This window comes from Danio aesculapii, chromosome 5 (genome assembly GCF_903798145.1).
Source record: "Danio aesculapii chromosome 5, fDanAes4.1, whole genome shotgun sequence".
NCBI classification, from domain to species: domain Eukaryota; kingdom Metazoa; phylum Chordata; class Actinopteri; order Cypriniformes; family Danionidae; genus Danio; species Danio aesculapii.
The window spans coordinates 14,157,510-14,180,685 of record NC_079439.1 but is presented as its reverse complement, the minus strand read 5'-3'; the positions used below and the strand labels follow the sequence as shown (position 1 = coordinate 14,180,685).

General features: G+C 35.1%; 1 protein-coding gene across 1 annotated transcript; it reads right to left on the bottom strand.

Moving 5' to 3' along the window:
- Positions 1–1,354: 1,354 nt before the first annotated feature.
- On the bottom strand, positions 1,355–21,680 carry ckap2l (cytoskeleton associated protein 2-like). Its single transcript, XM_056457422.1, has 9 exons — positions 21,515–21,680; positions 20,540–20,606; positions 20,171–20,234; positions 18,834–20,083; positions 12,069–12,267; positions 6,392–6,547; positions 6,063–6,120; positions 5,503–5,665; positions 1,355–1,936 (listed from the first exon to the last, which is right to left on the bottom strand). The coding sequence occupies exons 1-9, from the start codon at positions 21,564–21,566 to the stop codon at positions 1,639–1,641; spliced, it is 2,307 nt and encodes a 768-aa protein (XP_056313397.1). The 5' UTR covers positions 21,567–21,680; the 3' UTR covers positions 1,355–1,638.
- Between the last annotated feature and the right edge of the window lie 1,496 nt (positions 21,681–23,176).

The window sequence follows — 23,176 nt, the reverse complement described above, 5'->3', positions numbered from 1 at the left end:
ACTACAGCGTCTCTGGCCACGCCCCTTCGCTGCGCATGGTGTATGTGCATCGTGAATGCTCGTAACCTGAAGTGTTCATGATCTCACTAACCCGGATGTATTCTTTGAAGTCCCCAAACTTCGTTCGCTGTAGGCTTTGCTAAGCTAACTCCGTAAAAGCCAATTACTCCCTTTGCATCGAACTGAGCGTATTGCATTCAGAGATGTTTTTTAAGTTCACACATCAACAAAAGTTTAAAATATGATATCGTTGTGGACCATCCCTTTAAGAAGACTTAATTGTTGTTGCTAATACACAGCCATAATTTTTAAATCAAATTTTAGATCAAATTAAAAATAAACTTGTACAAAATGTCATACACAGTTGAGGTAAGAATTATTCGCTCCCCTTTGAATTTTTTTTTTTCTTTTTTATATATTTCCCAAATGATGATTAACAGAGCAAGGACATTTTCACAGTATGTCTGATAATAATTTTTCTTCTGGAGAAAGCGATTTAAAAAGCAATTTAAAAAATTTTAAAACACCTTTTAAAGGTCGAAATTATTAGCCCCTTTAAGCTATATTTTTTTGATAGTCTACAGAACAAACCATCGTTATACAATAACTTTCCTAGTTACCCTAACCTGCCTAATTAACCTAATTAACCTAGTTAAGCCTTTAAATGTCACTTTAAGCTGTATAGAAGTGTCTTGAAAAATATCTAGTCAAATATTATGTCATCATGGCAAAGATAAAATAAATTAGTTATTATAAATGAGTTATTAAAACTATTATGTGTAGAAATGTGTTGAAAAAATCTTCTCTCTGTTAAACAGAAATTGGGGGAAAACATAAACAGGGGGATAATAATTCAGGGGGCTAATAATTCAGACTTTAACTGTTTAACATGACTGGGAAATAAAAAAAGAGCAAACTTCGGCTAAGATTAAGATTAAGATTCATTTCTGAGATTTTGTTTGCTCAGAAAGTCAGAAATACTAAAGAATATCTAGATTACTCTAAAAGCCATTCAAGTAGTCTCATCAAAAATTTTAATTGCTTTTATTTTAAAAAATTGCATAAGTGATTTTAATTATAGCTGAAGTCAAAAGAATAAGCTAGACGAATCAAGTCTCTGATTCATTGAATAATTAACTTCTTTTTTGTTGTTGAACTCTTTGCAGAATGGGCAACTTCAAATTTTTACGTCAGTGTTTGATGTAAAAATTTGAAGTTGCCCATTCTGCAATCACTGTTTTCCTATATACACACAGCAAAATAAAGCATATTTACTTGCCCGTGTTCCATCTTTGGAACACAAATAATGTTATTTTTAAGATGAGCAACTGTCTTAATGTTTTTGAACAACATTTGAGTTTGAGTAAACCACAATCACAGTCTAATTTTGGTTTCAACTAACCTTTTAATACTTGGATATATCATAGCATATCATTGTAGCTATCAACCAGTTAGGAAGCATTTAACCAGTGTAGAGAAAGTCTGAACTTCAAGCTAAAACGTATCAAGCGATATATAAACTTGGCTGAATGTCATCATAGTGCAAAACACGTGTAGTACAATCTAATTAAAAACAATAACAAACGATTGATTGCTTCCTGTTGGGAAATCGAGATTAAAATATGATAACGGTTATTATCATGATTCAACCTCCTCTGGATAAACCAGTTTAACCTGGACACAGTCTCTCAGTGCTTCATTCTCCCGGTACACATACAATGGAGAGTTTTGGGGTTGTGGGTCACCATGGACCTCTTCCTTACTCTCACCTGCAAGGTCACACATAGAGGTCACGCAGGGGTCGTGCTCCTGCAAGGCTGTTGGGTAACGCCGAGCGGTTTTCTCAATACGCACTGAACGGCGCACTGGGGTGAAGAAGCGGATTTCGTGACCATCTACTTGACCTGGTTCTGCTCCCTGCTGACTCCTTTTCCCCCTAAAACACAGAAGAAAGATTTTACTTCAATTACAGCATCTAACGACCATCATGGCTTAGCTGAGAAAAACAAATTAATAAATTACAAATACTCAAATTACTGTAATGAAGTAGTTTTTTTCAGGAATTGTACTTTGCTAAGTAGTAATAAAAAAAAGTGAACGTTCACTTAGGTGCATTTTTAGTGCTCTACCGGTACTTTTACTCCACTAATTTTTTTTTTTTTTTACATTTAATTGGTAGAATTATCAGTTCAGGGTTTCTGCAGGTACCACAAAGTCAAATTTAAGACTTTAAGGCCTTTTTAAGACCGCAAAGAATGAAATTTCAGACTTGTATAGGGCTAAACACTAAGGATTTTTTAATCACCCAGCAGAAAAACTAAATAGTCTAATTAGTCATTTCTTAGCCGCATATTTTAAATAATGTGTCAAAACAAGCAGACCCTAGTTGTATACATGAATGTTTTTTCAACATATAAAAAAACTCTGTTATAAAACTAGTTATGAATATAGTTTTGCTTAAAGTTTTATTGAGATGTGTTGTTGGTTGATTGGATGTGTGTTGGATCGATTGGGTAGCTTTACATAAAGACCTATTTAAAATTATTTAAGACTTACAAGACAATATTTCAGTGAATTTAAGACTTTTTAAAGCATAAAATTTAGTTTGTAATATTTAAAACATTAAGAACCTAGGGATTCCCATCCAATCAAATCGTGGGTACAAAAATCATATTCAGAACAACCTCACGACACGGCAAATTTATAAATGTAGCAAACATGTACAGAAACAATAAAAGTGTGCAAGAAGACATGAAATCACATGCAATGATTGTGAGACACACACACAGAGAGATTGGGCCCTATCATTCACCTGGTGCAATAAGGCGCACAACGTGTTCGGTGCGATTTGTTGCTATTTGTCTTCGTTTTTCATCTGGACTTTTGTTGTATCAGCCACGCTGTAAACTGAAGACTATTACAGTGCCCCTAAGGTATGGAATGGCCTACCCATCAGTATTAGGCATGCCGTTTCTCTGGAACGTTTTAAAAAAACTTCTCAAGACTCACCATTTTACCGTTGCTTTTAACTTAGATTGATCATTTTTGTTAATTTTATCATCCAATTGAATTGAATCGTTCATATTTTATTGTTTTATTGTAGTCTTTTTTTGATGTTTCTATTGTTGTGCTTTGTTTGCCTTGTATGCCTGTTAGCGCTTTGGGTCTGAGAAAAGCGTGCTATAAATAAAATGTATTATTATTATTTTCAGACCAGCGCAACCCTAATTTTCCCGCTTTGTGCCACATTGTTTAAATAGTAAACTCATGGGTGTTCCAGTTTAAAAAGGAGGTGTGTTAAGGTGCATTGTTGGTGCACTGCTATTTTGGAGAACTGAAATACACTTTTGACCAAAAAAAGCTGGTCTAAAGTTCAGCATAGAGCATGTTGGTTATGCACCAGTTATGCAGGTCCAATCGTTCAAAATCCACAGGATGTACAGCAATACACAAATATCCTTACAAATGAAAAAATTAAAGTATTAAAATGTTACAAAAATTAATATTTACAACATAAAAAAGCCCCCTGGGTATGGAGGCAGTGGTTTTTCAGTTTATTCGTGTTAATTAGATTTTTATTATAATGTTATAATTATTATTTGCATATTTATATTTGTTTTAACAAAAACAAGTTTAGATTTGTCCACTTGTCGGGTTTTGGAGACGTCTGCATCACTATATGGGGCATAAGAATAGGACGCGCGTTTTAATAAAACTCAGTTTTTTGACACTCTGTTATTATTGTTCAATTATTCATTTGTTGGAAATTAGAACTGAATTTAGAAATAGTTTTGAAACAAATCTTTGCGTTCAGTGCGTACAACACTGTTTCCTTATCCATGAAAGTAAAGGAGTAAAGTAAAGAGTAAAAGTAAAGAGGCTGAATGGAGGAGGCTCGTTCTTAATTCTCGCTAGTGAAGAGTTCAGTTTTGCCATTCAGTTTTTCCACTTACAAAGTCCGCCAAGTAAATAGCAAATGTGCCATGGTGCGACGCAACTGACTCTTAATGGGAATATAAGATGAGACTCGATTTGTTTACTGCACGTTATACTCGAAAGACACCAATAACTCATCACGAGAACAAACCACCCTGTTAGACCATGCGCCAGGGCGCAGATCGTATTCTTCCGTCCCTTAAACTGCAAAAGTGGATTTCGAACATTCCCTTAATGCTTTTGCGCCATGCGCTTTAGACTTTGCGCCTAGATCGTTAAAATACAGCCCAGAGTGTTCAGATGATGATGTCTACTGTATGATGACTAAAAACAGAATATCCTTAAACAATAACAAAATGCACTACATAAGGTTACATTTTTACACACATGGGCACAAATTGTATGTAAACGAATAAATTTTTCACAGCATAATACTCACTACTCTTCAGTACTTAAAAAATGTATGACTTTTTAGTGTTTGAGTAATATTTACAACAGATCCTTTTACTCACACTACATTTTTGGGCAAGCAATGGTACTTTTACTTGAGTATAATTTCTCAGTACTCCTTGCATCACTGCTTGTGAGTAATCACTATCTGACAGCATAGCTCAATGGATTATTTCAAAAACATTTATTTATTAGCCCTTCAGGCCGGTATCGTGATACTGATCCGATACCAATACTTTTGCAAATACACCTTGTGTCTAATAAATGTAAAAAAGTAGTGCATTTTAAAACATAGCTTCAAAAGAGAGTATTTTTTAATTTATTTTAAACGTGGACGTACATTGAGGTAGCGGCCTCATTTACAATATAGCTGAGCTAACAAAACAACAGAGAAACCAAAGAGATCATACATTCATATAAAAAAAAAAGTTTTAAATAAAAAAAGAAAATATTAGTGTAAAAACTAATTGACACATGACTTTGTTTACAATCTCGCTCTGCCATTGTTTTGACTGGACTGATTGACTGACTGTGTAAGAAACTGTCAGATTTGTAACTTTAATAAAGGTTAATTCAATAGAAGTATTAATATGATGAAGACTAGTGTTTTTTTTTTACATTTGCTTGTTCAACTTCTGTACCGTAATACTATTATAAGGGTCACGAAACACCAAAACACATTTTTTGAGATGTTGACAGTAATATATGAGTCCCACGCTGCTAAAAACACTATTAGGACACATATATTTCACACAAAAGTGATTGTTTGCAGCAAATTCGTTGTCTACCTGTTAGTGCTCAGGTAACATGTAGGAGCTCTCGCACATTGTACAGTCTTTAATTCTCTTTAGCGTCTTCTGCAAGGATTAAAAATTCAGCTTCACATTCTTCCTCCTATCCTCTTCCATATTAGTTTAAATTGTACCATTTATGAAAGAAAAAAAAATTCTACACTGATGTTAGCCTCTGGATGATTGCATTTCATTTAAGCTATAGTTTACAATTATTTTCTATGTAAAACATAGCGTTAATCAAAAAGTAGTTACATCCAAAAACAATGTTTAACATATACAAGCTCAGATTGTACTGTGTAAGAGATGTGTGAGTGTGTCGTACCCTGGAGTGGCTGTAATTTTATATTTGACAACAGACGAGTCTCCCCTCACTCCACATATGAGGGCACCAACAGGTTTCGGGGTACACATGAGGTCACCGTCTTCGTGTTCATCATCCACTGTGGTCTCTGCCTCTTCAGACTCTTTTGAAACAGGAGACTGACCTGAGTGTAAAGATGATGAAACAACATGATAAAAAAAAAAACACTGTACAGAAAAAAAAAATAATAATTTATATACGGGAAGTAAGTACAACATAAAGATTACAAACAAAAAAAATCCCTGATATTCCATCACTCAGACCAATCTAAAATAAAACTGGCTGACTGCAATAGACCTTTTCAAACTCCACGCTATTACTCCAGAAAGTTCCATGACCTTGGAAACCCCATTTACTGGCTGCAAATCAGCATGTTCACATTATTTCTGAAGAATTATGTGACACTGAAGCCTGGAGAAATGGTGCTGCTGAAAGTATTTTTCAATTACAGGAAATTCACACTTTGTTAATACTTGCCAGATGAAAGTGATTGAGCAATGACAGGTTACTCATCCGCTTACCCTGACTCTGTTTCTTTTTAAGGATCTCAAATATCACAGCGCGAAGCTCGTCCACAGGCTGCAAATAAAGATCAAATCAAAAGAAAACAAGTCTGTTACTCTGAAGTTGCGAAACATCATTTATTTGCACATGTATCTGGATAACAGCAACTTCCTTTCCTGTAAGTTGTCTAAAAAGTAACTGGAAATAATTACATGGCATGTTCTTTCACAAAAAGGCCAAGAGAAAAATTCTTTTGAGTATTCTCAGATTACTAGAATACAATTCACAAGCAAATCAAAACAACATTAATTCAACAAGTATATGTGTAAAAGATAAAAAGACTGACCTCCCGCACAACACGAATGGCCTCCTCAAACAAAGACAAGACTTCTAGATTTCCTTCTCTTTCCATTAGTCTTGCCTGGCAGATCCAGTATTTAGCAAACTTCTGCGCCATCGGCACACGAGACATCACATCTCGGACCTGCTCTACTGGGAAACCCTGTCAAATTAAAAAAATAAATAAATAAAAACATTGGAAGAAGTTTTGATATGCTTTTGAACACCCAGAGGAAAACATCTTAAATGACCCACATTTGTATGAAATAAAGTGCCCTTTTTATGCTGTTTTAAATATGCCTTTAAGTCTGCTTTGGCGGTCTTTTACAAGAGATTTACAGTGCATCCAGAAAGTATTCCTAGCGCTTCACTTTTTCCACATTTTTTTATGTTACAGCCTTATTCCAAAATGGATCAAATTCATTTATTTCCTCAAAATTCTACAGACAATACCCCATAATGACAATGTGAAAAAAGGTTTTTTAATTGTTGCAAATTTATAAAACATTTTTTTTTTAAACCTAAAAAAATAAAAAATAATCACATGTACATCAGTAATCACAGCCTTTGCCGATTGAGCTCAGGTACATTCCATTTCCACTGATCATTCTTGACATGTTTCAGCAGCTTATTGGAGTTCACCTGTGCTAAATTCAGTTGATTGGACATGATTTGAAAAGGCATACACCTGTCTATATAAGGTCCCAGGGTTGACTGTGCATGTTAAAGCACAAACCAAGCATGAAGACAAAGGAGTTGTCTGTAGACTTCAGAGACAGGATTGTCTCGAGGCACAAGGCTGGGAAAGGTTACAGAAAAATTTCTGCTGCTCTGAAATTTCCTATAAGCTTAGGGTTAGACTTAAGGCTGTAATTGCTCCCAAAGGTGCATAAACAAAGTATTGAGCAAATGCTGTCAATACTTATGTACATGTGATTTTTCAGGTTTTTATTTTTTAATAAATTTGCAACAATTCACAAACGTTCAGTTTTTAAAAGCAGCACAGTACAATTTTTGAAATAAAACCATAAACTTTAAATTCAAGCACTTTCAAGGACCTATGTTTATTTTTAAGCTCATTCCAGGCCTTAAATTCATGTAAAGTTCATTCAAGTACTTTCAAGAAGTGTGGGAAACGTATTAAATCCAGAGCTGTGAGAATGGTGAAAAGATATGGTGGTAAACATCATGGTCCATTTACGCAAGATGAAGGAAAGCACTTGGCTTTTATCCGATAAACCGGAATGGCTAATATAAAAAACTAAGATTGAAAACGGAGGTTGGTTTTTGGTAAGTAAAGAATAATCATGGTTTAGTAAACACACTCATTACCAGTCATTCTTAGATTAGTTACAGAAAATCTGTAATGTTTTTAAGCATATTACTGCAAGTGTGTTTATTTGAAACCTATAAAAGGCATTTACTGAAAACAGTGTAGAGTATTAAAAAAAGAAAAGAAAGAAAACGCACACCAACATCAGTCCAAAAAGAACAATAATAAGCTAAACTTCATTTGGGATAGCCAAATAGATTCTAGTTATACATTTATAGCATTTATATATGAAGAGTAGTCATTTATTAAAAGACATCAAGGCAAAATACATCAATGTATGTTCTCTGAATTAGGGCTGCACGATATTGGAAAAAAGTGACATCGCAATATTTTGTTTTTCTGTAATATATATATTGCGATATGAATACAATTAAACACTATTTGGAAAGAATTCATAATTTTACATTGATTTGGATGATTTTTACTGAATCTGCGTAGAATGTACAAAATTATACAAAAAAAAATAAAATAAGATCAATCAAAGAAGATAAGCATGAAATAAAAAGCGATTTATGGTTTTCAGTGAAGTCTAACAGTATCGAGGTTCATAAATTCAATAATCAAAAGTAAAATAAGACAGTATAGTCTTCATTGTATAAATAGTAAGGCACAATTCATCTTTGTTAAAGTGGCAAACTATAATTTCTTGTGTCTATATGGTTTGAATTCACTTGCAGATTCTCACATTGCAATAAGGATGCTGAAATGATATGTTGTGCAGCCCTACTCTGAATGTAAATGTCTAGGGGAAAACACAATTGTATTATTTACAACAGTTTGAAAATATATTACATTTCAATCATTATTTTTACTAGAAACAGTTTAACTAGAATTTGGAAATAACTCTTACTTTACAATCTAATCATACTACATAAAAGTTATAGGCCCAATCCCAATTCCACCTCTTAGGCCTTCCCTTTACCCCTTGTTAGGGCTAGTTAGACCAAGAAACTGAGCTTTTTCAGAACCACACTTGTCATTATTACGAATATTTTTACAACAAACAAGTGTGTTTTAACACATTCATAATGACGTTCGTGTTTTACCATAATGTTAAAAAATAAAAATAAAAAAATTCTTAATTCTTAATTAAAATTAATTAGAATTAATTCTTAATTCTTAATTAAAAAATTCTTAAAAACTCTTAATTCTCTATCTATAATCCATAAAAAAATAACTCCTGTATAGCAGTCCCACAACATACTTTCACATCTGACACTTGAATACCCCGTCAGAACGTCTAGTGGCTAGGAATGACCTTTTTACAGTGTCTAGTATGATGGTAATATTGTTTTTGTGTATTTAAAATGAATGTTTTAAATGAATATGGCCCCGGTGTAAATGCACAGTACAGTTACAATATTATTGCCACATTATATCATGATAATAACATGATATTGTTGCCTTCAGTGATTTCCTGAAGATAAATAGGCTACCAAAAAATAACGCAACTGGAATAACTACAGTAGTCGCGATCGTCTGATCTCAAGTGAAGTGTGCTGGTGTTGTAGTGGTGTCCCATTTCTTAGGGGTAAATTTTTAAACACTCTGCCTCAATTACAATTCTACCCCTTAGCCCTTTCCTTTAGCCTTCATTTTGCACGTTCCCGTGAAGGGGTAAGGGTGTCCCAATTCTCTTTAGCTTGAAGGTGTAGGGCTAAGGGGAAGGGGTAGATAGCCCTTAGAACAGAGATTTTTCAGGACCACACTCAAAAGCAAGGGCTAAGAAAATTTTCCAGAATACACCAGCCACAATGGCAGGATAACTGCACCCGGAAGTAAAGAGATCCACAAATTTGTATTTTTTGTCATTATTCCAAATTTTTACAACAAACAAGCATATGTTTTAATACATTCATAACGGCGTTTGTGTTTTACCGCCATGCTTTAAAATAAAAAAAAGCTAAAATAAAAACCGCTAAATTACGCTATCTATAATCCATAATAATAACTCCTGTATAGTAGTCTCACAACATTCTGTCACTCGATGACACTTGAATACCCTGTCAGCAAAGTCTAGTGGCTGGGATTGACCTTTTTACAGTGTCTCTTATGGCCCGTTTCCACTGAGTGGTACGGTACGCTTTATGGCCGTTTCCACTGTCAAAAGGCATACCGAACCGAACTGTACCGTACCACTTTTTCGGCACCCTTTCGAAAGGGTACTAAACACGAGAAAGGGTACCAAAAGACGGAGCTAGATGCGCAGCTGAACGCTATCGGTTTACAGAGATACGTCATTCACTTACGCAACAAGCCAGAATGAAAACAAAAAACCCGCCATGTTTAAAATACACACAGCCGAGAGATTACAGCGGAATTATATATACATATAATAACGAGCCATGGTCGATCCAGGCTCAAACAAACCTTGTCGTCATCTTGATGAACAGCCACAAAGAAATGGAGAAGAGCAGAATCTACCCTGTGCCTCGTAGTTTTTTATGAGGCAGTCTGAAGGGCGAGAGGTTTCGCTTTCTTCCTTGCGCTCGCCGCGCGTCTATATCTGAAATAAACTTGTTGAGCTGATGATAATAACCTGCGTATGTGTTTATATATGTTCATTTATTTATTTATTTGAGATAATTACAGACGCTACAGTAGGCTATTTCGCCTCGTCATTGATCTGCAGTTATAATCAACTCATGTTCCTAGAAAAGTTAGTAATAAACATTTATACACAAGTATTTATGTGTGTAAAGCTTCTGTTTTGTGAGAAGTGCTTTGCATATGATATGCGAGCGACCCGTACAGCTTTATTGTAGACATTTCCTCGAGCGAGAATGATGCGACTGAAACTTTGTCATACACCACACCCACCAAAAGGGTACCCTTGGTAGTGGAAACGCAAGCCTGATAAAGGTGACCCATACTGTCCCGAACCGTACCAGTCAGTGAAAACGAGCCATTATAATGTTAATCTTGTTTTTGGTGTGTTTACATGGATGAATATGGCATCTGTGTAAATGCGCAGTACATTTACGATCTTATTGCCATTTTAGATCGTTTTGATAACATGATATATGCCTACAGTGATTTCTTGAAGATAAATACCAAAACATAAAGCAACTGGAATAACTTCAGCAGTCGTGATCATCTGATCTCATATGAAGCAAAAGATCTCAATGACATATGATGAAGTGTGCAGGTGTGTAGTGCCGTCCCATTTCTTAGGGGTAATTTTTAAAAGCCCTTCCCCTTCACACTTGGTTTTAAGGGCCAAGGGGAAGGGGTAGGGTTACAAAAATAGAACTGGGATTGGGCCTTAATTTTTAAAGTAAGCTGAACTGATTTGAAAGGCAAGATTCAGATGTAAAGTCTCTTTTCTTGGAAAATTATACCATATCTTGAAAATGTAACTTAATTCAAAAGGAAATCTAATTTTCATAACCCACTGATACCATGTTTTAACCATAACTCACTTTATTTTGTTCATTTGGACTTGCATCGATGGATTTGCTCTTCAGTGTTTTAACTCTCAGCAGTGAATATTAAACCACACTGAACTAAACTAAACTGAACTTCAACACTGAAAACTGTGGTAGTGTGAATTAAGAATTTTTAGGTCCTTTTAAAGGGAAAGTTCCCTCAAAAATGTAATTTCCTTCATCATTTACTCACCCTTTCAAACCTTTATGGAGTTTCTTTCTTCTGCTAAACACAAAAGAAGGTATTTTGAAAAAGCATTGGAAATCTGTAACCACTGACTTCCACAGTATTTGTATTTCCTACTATGTAAGGAAATAGTTAAAGGGTTTGTTTTGTGTTCAACAGAAGGCATCTCAAAGGTTTGAAACCACTTGCCTGAGTAAATAATAATTTTGCAGTGAACCGTCCCTTTAAGACCTGCAAAATCCCAGTTTTCAGTGTTTCGTGTGCGTGTGTGCGAGCCTGTGCATTTGAATGGGTTAAACGCAGAGTAAAAAAACATGGGTCACCATACTAGGCCAAACTTTTTCCCACTTTCCCTTTTTAGTTTCAACAGTTTTTTTTTTTTTTATATGCAACTGCTCACCGCATATGGACCCCAGTCCAGATCTAAACCACAAACAGCTGCATGTCCTCACATGAGAAAATTAACCCATCCAAACAAATGTCAAAATGCGTGTCACTACTAGATTTACCTCATGTCTTAACCTGAGATTTCATAATTTGTCAGTAAGAAAGCAAAAATGTGAAATGCTGGCACACCGTCTACCAGTCAGAAAAATTGTATCAAATACCAGCATTTTGGTATGTGACTTAGCCCCAGTCAGATTTCACTGTAAACAGAATCAGACTTTCATTGAAGAACATGCTTTGTTGCATCACTCATCACAGTGATGCACAGTTTATTATAAAAGGTAAATACCTGTTGTAATAACTGAATGCAGTCATCTAACGATCGCTCAACAGCAAAGACAATGTCTTGAACTTCGTCTTCATTCTCCATTGAGGTCCAGTATGGCTGAGGAATTGTTGAGACTGTCTTTCTCCTCACCAGTCGGACGGGCATGGGGGGACGTTTATATGTAATGCCCCTCGACTCACGCCACTCCTGGAGCTTACGCCTGCAGACATCAATAATGTTAATGGCTGAACCATACACTATAATTAAGACAATTTTACATTGTCATACATATAAGGAAGAGTTCAATTGAAAAAAAATTTAATCCTGTTAATTTAATCATCATCAAGTTGTTCCAAACCCACAAAAATGTATTTAGAGGTTAAATTAATTATTAAAAACACTTGTTTTCAGAAAGAAATGTTGAGAAAACCACTAGTGGTTCTCAGGTGGTGACCAAAAAATAGGCCACTAGTTTCTTTTGACTGGGTCATGGGCATCCATAAAATATAATGGCAAATTTAAATACACAAAAAGCATAATTTATGTTTATATTGTAGCCAACAGAAAATTGTACCGAACAATATAAGATTGTCAGCATTTAAATCGTATAAATGAAGAAATAATTTAATTATACATATAATAATTAAATTACACTAAAATACTGTATAGTTGGGTGGATGGATGGATGTAATAATGGATGGATGGACGGATGTAATAACGAATGGATGGATGGATGTAATAACAGATGGATGGATGGATGGATGTAGGAAATGACGGACAGATGGATGTAATAACGGATGGATGTAATGACGGATGGACGGAACGTAATGACGGATGGATGGATGGAGATAGATAGATGGATAAATGCAATAAGAGATGGATGGATGGATGAATGGATGATGTAATAATGATTGGATGTATGGATGATGTAATAACGGACGGATGATGTAATAACAGATGGATGGATGGAACGTAATGACAGACAGATGGATGGAACAATGATTGATGGATGAATGCATGCAATAATGGATGGATGGATGTTATGACGGATGAATGGAATATAATGACGGATGGATGGATGGATGGAATGTAATGACAAACAGATTGATCGTAATAATGGATGGATGGATGGATGTAATGGTAGATGAAGGAAATGACGGACAGATGGACGTAATAACGGTATGATGCAATGACGCATGGACGGAATGTAATGACGGATGGATGGAATGTAATGACGGACAGATGGATGAAACGTGATTACGGACAGAACAATGGATCATAATGATGGATGGATGATGTAATAACAGATAGCTAGACAGACAGACAGACAGATAATGTAATAATAGATGGATGGATGGATGGATGAATATTGTAATAATGAATGGATGGATGGATGATGTAATAACAGACGGACGGACGGATGATGTAATACCAGATGAAAGGATGGATGGAACGTAATGACGGATGGAACAATGATGGATGGATGAATGGATGTAATAACGGATGGATGGATGTAATGATGGATGGATGTAATAACGGATGGATGGATGTAATGACGGATGGATGGATGTAATGACGGATGGATGGATGGAACGTAATGACAGACGGACGGATGGATCGTAATGATGGATGGATAATGTAATAATAGATAGATACTGTAGATAAATATATAGATGGACAGATAGACGGATGAAACAATGGATGGATGATGTAATGACAAATTGTACATTACAATAAATATGTTTTAGGTAATGCATTTACTAACATGAACAAACAATAAACAACGCATTACAGTATGCTAGTTAATGAAAATAGTTCATTGTTAGTCAATGTTAACTGACGGTGCATTAGCTAGAACTATGTTAACAAGAAATATCTGGAATTTAAATAATGCGTTATTAAATATTGAAGTATGATTAGCAAGTGCTGTACAAGTATTGTTCATACGTAGTTCATGTTAGTAAATACATTAACTAATGAAACCTTATTGTAAAGTGTGACCCATGTATTTTAGATCATCAACAGTAATATACAGATAGATAATAAACTGTAAGAGAGAATAATATGGCATTTTTTACTATTACCATTTACTGTGTTTACTATGTTCTTTTTAATGTAAACTTTACAAATGCTTTGGCAATACATTTGTCATGTCAATAATTTATTTATTTATTACATATTTATTGCCACATCAGCAACTTATGGCTATTTCGTGGCCAAATGGATATACATTAAACTATTACATGATAAAAACAAATTTGTATTATATTAAAAAAATAAAATAAAATTACTTAGACAAATATATAAAATATAAATAGATAAAATTTACAAAAAAAGATTTTCAAAGTTAAATTAGTTTTTTCAGTTCTATTTTTGATAAAAAAAATGTAAAACTCTTCCTGGTGGTACCTTTTAGAAAATGTCCATCAAAGTGCTCTCCTTATAAAAAAATTTGTCTAATGGAATTTAAACTTCTACATTCCAACAAAATATGCTTGATGGTAAGAGCAGTCTGGCAGTTATTACATTTAGGTGATTCTTCGTTATTTAATAAATATGAATGTGTCGACCTAGAATGTCCAATTCGACATCTGGTATAGACCGTCTGATCATGCCTGGTTTCGAAATTATAATTTGCTAAATGTCTTTCATTTATTTTCGGGTTAATTTCATATAATTTGTTGTTGATGCAGTTGTCCCATTCTCTTTGCCATGTTTCGTTTATGTACAAATTGATGGTGGGTTTCAAGTCATCAGGAGGAATTAAACGTCATGCCAATAAAGCTATTTTTGAATTTGATTTTGAGAAAGAGAGATGTGGATAAAACCCAGTAGTACCCGTTAAAGTTATTATTTTGGCACTACCTGTTGCCTAAGCTATCCCACCATCCTATATGGCATCTGAAAGTTGTGACTGGTGTTCAGTTTCCAGAATTTAGCGCCCCTTTGAATTTTTTTTCCCCTTTTTCAAATATTTCCCAAATGATGTTTAACAGAACAAGAAAATTTTCACAGTATGTCTGATAATAATTTTTCTTCTGGAGAAAGTCTTATTTGTTTTATTTCGGCTAGAATAAAAGCAGTTTTAAATTTTTTATGAACTAATTTAAGGTCAAAATTATTAACCCCTTTAAGCTCATTTTTTTTGATAGTCCACAGAACAAACCATCGTTATACATTAACTTGCCTAATTACCCTAACCTGCCCAGTTAACCTAATAAACCTAGTTAAGCCTTTAAATGTCACTTTAAGCAGAACAGAAGTGTCTTGAAAAATATCTAATAAAATATTATTTACTGTCATCATGGCAAAGATAAAATAAATTAGTGATTAGAAATGAGTTATTAAAACTATTGTTTAAAAATGTGTTGAAAAAAATCTCTCCGCTAAACAGAAATTGGGGAAAAAATAAACAGGGGGGCTAATAATTCAGGGGGGTTAATAATTCTGACTTCAACTGTGTGTAAGCATGCTTTACTTTGACTTTTGACCTAGCTTTTCAACATTTGATGTCCTTAGTATTGCAGCAATTTAAGCAGTAACACTATACAAAAAGGTTCTGTTAGTTAATTCCTAATGCATTTAGCAGCATGTATTAAGCATGCAATACATCCTTTGCAGCCTTCATTAATCATTGTTAACATCAGTTTTAGGCCCTTTACTGTTTACAATATACATGCTACCCCTGGGAGACATTATTAGAAGACATGGGATCAGCTTTCACTGCTATGCAGATGATACTCAATTATATATTTCAACTAAACCTGACGAGACGTCTAATCTGTCCAAGCTAACTGAGTGTATTAAAGATGTTAAAGACTGGATGACCAACAATTATCTTCTCTTAAACTCAGACAAAACAGAATTATTACTTATTGGGCCTAAATCCTGTACACAGCAGATCTCACAACTCGATCTACAATTAGAGGGATACAAAGTTAGCGTTAGTTCTACTATAAAAGATCTGGGTGTCATATTAGACAGCAATTTAACTTTTAAAAATCATATTTCCCATGTCACAAAAACTGCTTTCTTTCATCTGAGAAATATAGCTAAGTTACGAAGTATGCTATCCATCTCAGATGCAGAAAAGCTAGTCCATGCTTTTATGACTTCTAGGCTGGACTACTGTAATGCTCTGTTTGCTGGCTGCCCAGCATCCTCTATTAACAAACTTCAATTAGTACAAAATGCAGCTGCCAGAGTTCTAACCAGGTCTAGAAAATTTGATCACATCACCCCAATTTTATCCTCCTTACACTGGCTGCCTGTTAAGTTTCGTATTGAATTTAAAATATTGCTTCTTACATATAAAGCTCTAAATAATCTAGCTCCTGCTTATCTAACCAATCTTCTGTCTCGCTACAATCCAACTCGCTCTTTAAGATCTCAAAACTCAGGACTTCTGGTAGTACCTAGAATAGCAAAGTCGAGTAAAGGAGGTCGAGCCTTCGCATTTATAGCTCCTAAACTCTGGAATAGCCTTCCTGATAACGTCCGAGGCTCAGACACACTCTCCCAATTCAAAACTAGATTAAAGACCTATCTGTTCAGTAAAGCATACACTTAGTGCACCACTTAGGGGGCTTCCACACAGGTTATGCATCTTGCTGATATACACTGTGAACATCAGCTACGCTAATTATTTTCTTTATTCTCCATTTCCACCTGGGGATACTCTTCCCGAGGCCCTCAGACTATGCAGAGTCACTGATTCGATCCAAGACCAACGACGAGATGATCCCAAGGTTTCCATATCCTGGACCTGGCCGAATCCTGAACAACTACTGCGATGGTCATGGAAGAGTGGAGAACATGAGACTGTTTCCTATGACGCTCCAGAGACAGACGAGTCTTCGCTGAGGCCAGCTTCCAGCCTCCGCCACTGAGACTGCAGCTCTGCACAAGACGTTTGGCCAGCGGAGAAATTAAAATGGTCGTGCCCAACTGAGCCTGGTTTCTCTCAAGGTTTTTTTTCTTCACTTCCGCCTTTAGTGAAGTTTTTTTTCCCTCTCCGCTGTCGCCACTGGCTTGCATGGTTCAGGATCTGTAGAGCTGCGCATCGTTGGATTTGCTCTTCAATATTTGGACTCTCAGTAGTGATTATTAAACCACACTGAACTGAGCTAAACTGAACTGAACTTAAACACTACAAACTTAACTACACTGTTCCTATTTACTGTGACCTTTTATGTGAAGCTGCTTTGACACAATCTACATTGTATAAGCGCTATACAAATAAAGGTGAATTGAATTGAATTGAATTGATTAAATAAAAATACAACTTTTCATTGTCAATTTAGCTCAGGTCCATTTATATTAACAACTTTGATATCAATCATGGATTATTAAATGCTACAATGCACATTAATTAATATATAATGTAACTAATGTAATGTTGAAATAAAAATTAATTTATTTGAACATGTAAACTTATACATTCAGATTCAAATCCAAATGACTTGTCTTAACGAGGAAGCATAAATGCAGGATATGGAAAACATCAGCCATATGGACCGATGAGCTGATGCCAATAAAAAATAAATAAAATAAAAAAAGGCACTGCTATCAGCTGACCACTAGCTCTTTTGACACTTTATATTGGTACCATTTATCAGAAAAGACACAGTCAGGCAACAAGTCAACTGTGTAAGCTTTCAGACACAGATGCTAAATTTAGCATCAACCCTTATTAAACAACAATGGAAAAAATCTAAGTATGGTTTTCATTCGTAGTAGGGCTGCACAACACATCACTGAATTATTGTTTGCATAATAACTATATATGCAAGCATGAGTGATAAATGACATTTATTTTATGTATTGGTTGTTTATCCAAATTTGACCATTCGGATTGGGCCTTACTATCTTTATCCCCACCTACCCAGTAGTGCTGGAGCGGCCCAAAAGTGAACCCACAGGGTATCTGCAAGTTTCATCAAGTCAAATTGAAAGCTTTTTAAGACCATTAAGAATGAAATTTTAGACTTATACAGGCTTAAACACTAAGGATTTTTTTTCTAATGACCCGATATTATCATGAGGAACCATACAGGGTTCATACACATTTTACTATTAAAATTCCATGACTTTTTCGAGACTTTACCAGAACTTTCAAGTACATTTTCAAATGTTGTGAATTGCATCTCTTTGCAATAAAATAAAACTTAAATATAAAGAATAAGGTTTTATTGAGATGTATTGTTGGTGATTGAATAGATATCAGCCCTATTGAATAGCTTTAAATTAAGACCCGTTTAAAATGATTTAAAACCTACAACACAATATTTCAGTGAATTTAAGACTTTTGAAGGCCTACAAAATAGTTTGAAATTTAAGACATTTTAAGACTTTAAGACCCAGCGGACACCCTGACCCAGAGCTGAAAATAAATGCTTATGGTGGGAGTCTAAACAAGAGAGGAAAATGACAACAGCCAATTACAGTTAGATATTCTGCTGAGGTTTTCAACCTGTCTAGTGTTTTATAGACTAAATCTTTGTACCTACCTAACAGTTTTTTAGTCTGAATTATAATTAATTGGTTCTGAAAAATACTGCTTACCTGTTTATTTTAATACCAAATAAATGATTTCAAAACATAGCTAATAAAAATTGCATTTTTCTAGGGAGATACATCATGAGAAATATTAACGCAATATTCAACAATATTGCTTTTTTTCCATTATCGTGCTGCTCTAATGTGCATAAAATTTGATCAAAGTTGATGCTTGAAGGACATAGCAGGAAAACATGCTTCCAAAAAAAATACAAAAAACAAACTCACAGTCTTTCCTCCTGAGCTTCGGTAAGCCTTTTCTTTCCATCTGCCGGGGCTGTTCGGACACCCTGATTACTGGGACAGATACTGGATTTAGGGGTCTGAAACTGGACTGCAGGCTTGATCTGGTTGGATATCATAACAGGCTGCTGGAGCTCTTTGAGTTCAGATGTAGTTTGTGTAAGTACACAACTCCTGGTGTTTCGACCGGGTAGTTTGGTAGAAGCAGTGGCATTATTTGCATTAAGAGTAGCATGCTGTTGAGTTTTTATGTTTGCTGATCCTTTGAGGTTTACAGGTTTAGAAGACACACTTGCTTTTTTGCCGTCAACTTTCGTGGTAATACACGAAATACCCTTTCTTTGATTGATGTCTGATCTGTTTGTGGCCGAATTTGATTTCTGATTAATGCGCTGAGAACTGACTGGCACAACATTCTGACTTCTAGGTTGTTGTACTGGTTTTGCCTGGGTATTAGATACACTAGTTCTTGTTTCTCTGTTTGTGACAGGGTTATGTGATTGAATCTTTGTGGCTTTCGTGATAATACACGAAACATCCTTCTTCTGGTTTATGCCTGATCTGTTTGTTGCTGAATTTGATTTCCAGGTAATGAGTGCAGGATTTCTGCTATGGGTGCCATACTTTGGTACACCACTTTGGCATCTGGGTTGCAGAGTTTGTTTTTTAGAAATATTGTTTGTCTGAATTTTTGTTCCAGTTGTGTTGAGCAGCCCCCGACTCTTCAGAGTGGCAGTTGTGGTTGTCTTGATGGTCGTTTCTGTTAATTTCTTACCCAAAAGCCTTGCTGACTTTTGTTCCATCTTTGAATCATATGCTTGATCAGCGCATTTAACGGAAGATTTTATATATACAGAGTGTGAAGAACCACAGACTGAAACTAGACTTGATTTCTGAGACTTATTTGCAACATGGGAAGCTGGCTGAGCTTTATTTTGGGCATTTTGAAGGCTTTGTGGATGAGTCCTTGTTGTGCAAGTTTTCTCAGCTTTGAGCAGTTGCCTGGGATTTTGAAAAGAAGCCGTTCCATTGTTTTTTGTCCTCAAAGCATGAAAGCCTGCCTGGTGAGTATTACAGGGTTTACTGGAAAACTGCGCCGGAGCTTTGGCTAATGAATGGATGTTCAGGCCTTTTTTTAAAGACGTGTTTTTATCAACATCAGCCAGTGTCTTCACTCTCGTCACTCCTTTTGCATTTACAGCACTGATGCCACAATTCTCCTTTTCATCACCAGTCTGACAGAAACAGAGACATGTCAGTTCAACAATCTACTCTTTCAACAAAAAAATAGCACAAAATATTAAGGAATTTATCCAACTTACAATTTTAATCTTCTGATTATTTTCAGCAGGCTTATTTGTAACAGGCTTCCCCTTCAGATAAGGTCTTTGAGAAGAAAATTATAAATGTAAAAAACAAGTTATAAATACTGAAATGTGACTTTTTAATTATAAATAAACAAATATAAATATATATACTAGCCATGGGCCAGTATAAGATTCTGACGATATGAAAACCTTGGATAAAAATATCACTGCTTCACGGTATTACTGCTCTAAAATATCTACTTTTTAAATATCTATGTGTTTAGCTGTTTAATACCTTGACTTTTCCAAACAGCTGTAAACCTTGAAACCGGTTATCTCCCCATGCCTAATATACATACACACATTTAAGACAAGACCACCTACTTTGGATTGGGTACTTTCAGTCTTCCTTTTGCTGCCAAGTATTCAGCCAATTTCAGTTTGCGAAGTTCTGAAAAAATAAAAAATAAATAAATATATAAATACATTTAACACAAAAACAAATACCAAAAATTACATTTTAAAGGTTTACAGGTGTTCTAGTTTGTCTTGAACATTTCTTCTCAATATTTATCATGTATATGTATTTATTTGATAAGTAGCAGTATATTATACCTGATAATGTAACAAGTTTGTCATTATTGCATAATATAATGTCGTTTTAAAAGTTTATTCATATTTTGCTTAGTCTATCCACAAGCCATTTGGATTATGTCCTAAAATTAGGCATAGCTTACATCTTGACAGTCATACATGATGAGATATTCTGTACTCCACCTTCACAATTGGAAATTAATTTACAATAATTTGCACGCGTCTTGAATTAGCTCATATTTAAAGAGAGAAAATCAGCACTTTTGACAACATGACTTATCTGCATTACTACTTTTAACATTCGTAAAAATGTTACAAATGTTCGGAAATGATGACCAGTTACAGAAGAGACAGCGATTTAAATAACATATTTCAAATGTTAGAATTGATGGAGGAAAGAAAAGTCTTAAGTTTTATGGATATTATCTTAGTACGTGTTGTTTCACTCATTTTACATCGCTTTACATTCAAAAAGCGGTTTTTATTGTCAAAACATCCCCTTATATTGCAAACGCATCGGCTCATTCACTCAAACACGAGCACAGGGGAGTTATTACACACACATTTAAACTACATTTCATTGGTTATATTAAATTAAAATCTTAACACGCAATGCTAAGTCACTTCACTAATTAAGATGATAAAATAAACACTAGTGAATCAACAGGAACAGCAAACATCTACCAATGTGTTCGTGATATATACGTTAACTTAGCACTAACGTTAACGTTAGCCTAACTTAGGGTAAACAAAACAGCGCTTTACCTATCTTAGATAGCTTGGAGAACGTCACGTCTTCACCAGTCACCGTTTCCATCACTTTATCCGAACATCCACGGAATAAATTAAGAAAAAAATGTTGTTGTTGTTGTTGTTAATAAATGTATCCGCGATTATATTAGCACACACTGTTGCTAACGCTGCGTTTACATTCTTCAGCCAACTGACGCTTGAATTGTGCGGGGAAACGCCCATCTCAAAGCCCATTGGCTTATTCAAAACTTTGAAGCGCTACTATTGGTTCGTCAGATTTGATGATTCACACGAGTTGTTGTTGTTGCTCATGATTCGTTATGTGCTATGGTTATGTGTCATATAACGATGATAGAGGAATAATATATTTATTTGCACAGTGTTGCCAATTTAGCAATTTTTCGTAGTACTCTAGCAACATTTTTTTCAACAAATTTTGTATGTTTTTTGGCTAATTAAAGTGACAGTGCATTAACAATGAGCAAAAACCATAGACAAAAACACGTTGGAGGACAGTAAAAGTAGCAATTTTACCTAATAGACCATTTCAATGTGGTGATGCCATTGGCCATTGAACATTTCCTGCTTGTTGTCAAACTATTTTAATACATTATAATATCCACTGAGCTTTAAATAGACAATCAAAAAATATTAACGATTAAAAAAATTCTACAAATATTTCAAAGCACTTTTTGTGAGTCTTATAATACTATAAATTTGAGTGCAATAATAGTTTAAAACTATTTATAGTATCGGTTTAGATTAAAAAGAAAAATGTTGTATGTACAGAGCATCCTGAAAGTATTCATAATAGCACTACACTTTTTCCACATGTTTTTATGTGACAGCCTTATTCCAAAATGTATTAAATTCATTTATTTCCTCGCAATTTTACACACAATACCCCATAATGACAATGTAAAAAAAGATTTTTTTAAATTGTTGCAAATTTCTTAAAAATAAAAACCTGAAAAATGTCATTAATTTGTTGATGCACCTTTGGCAGCAATTACAGCCTCAAGTTTTTTTGAATATGATGCCACAAGCTTGGCACACCTCTCTTTGGAAATTTTTGCACATTCCTCTTTACAGTACCTCTCAAGCTCTATCAGGTCGGATGGGAAGCAAAGATGTACAGCCATTTTCAGATCTCTCCAGATATGTTCAATTGGATTTAGATCTGGGCTCTGGCTGGGCCACTCAAGGACATTCACAGAGAATATGCATATATGTTGTATATTACATTCATTCATTCATTTTCTTTTCGGCTTAGTCCCTTTATTAATCTGGGGTCGCCACAGCAGAATGAACCGTCAACTTATCCAGCATATGTTTTACGCAGCGGATGCCCTTCCAGCTGCAACCCCTCTCTAGGAAACATCCATACACACTCATTCACTATGGACAATTTAGCCTACCCAATTCACCTGTACCGCATGTCTTTGGATTGTGGGGGAAACGGGAGCACCCGGAGGAAACCCACGCAAACGCGGGGAGAACATGCAAACTCCACACAGAAACACCAACTGACCCAGCCAAGGCTCGAATCAGCGACTTTCTTGCTGTGAGGCGACAGCGCTGTCAGCACAGTGACAGACATGAAGGAAGCAGATCTCATGTAACGTTTGGGAGAAATACTACAGTAAGTACTTTCCCAATGATTATTATTTGATG

Bases quoted from the DNA above. Each gene is read 5' to 3' on its own strand.
- ckap2l (XM_056457422.1), bottom strand. From the start codon at position 21,566: ATGGAAACGGTGACTGGTGAAGACGTGACGTTCTCCAAGCTATCTAAG. The intron at 6,121-6,391 runs GTCAGTCTTTTT...CTTTATTTGCAG, and splicing joins CCATTCGTGTTGTGCGGGAG to CCTGTGGACGAGCTTCGCGC. The intron at 1,937-5,502 runs GTACGACACACT...TCTGTGTTTTAG, and splicing joins AAAATTACAGCCACTCCAGG to GGGGAAAAGGAGTCAGCAGG.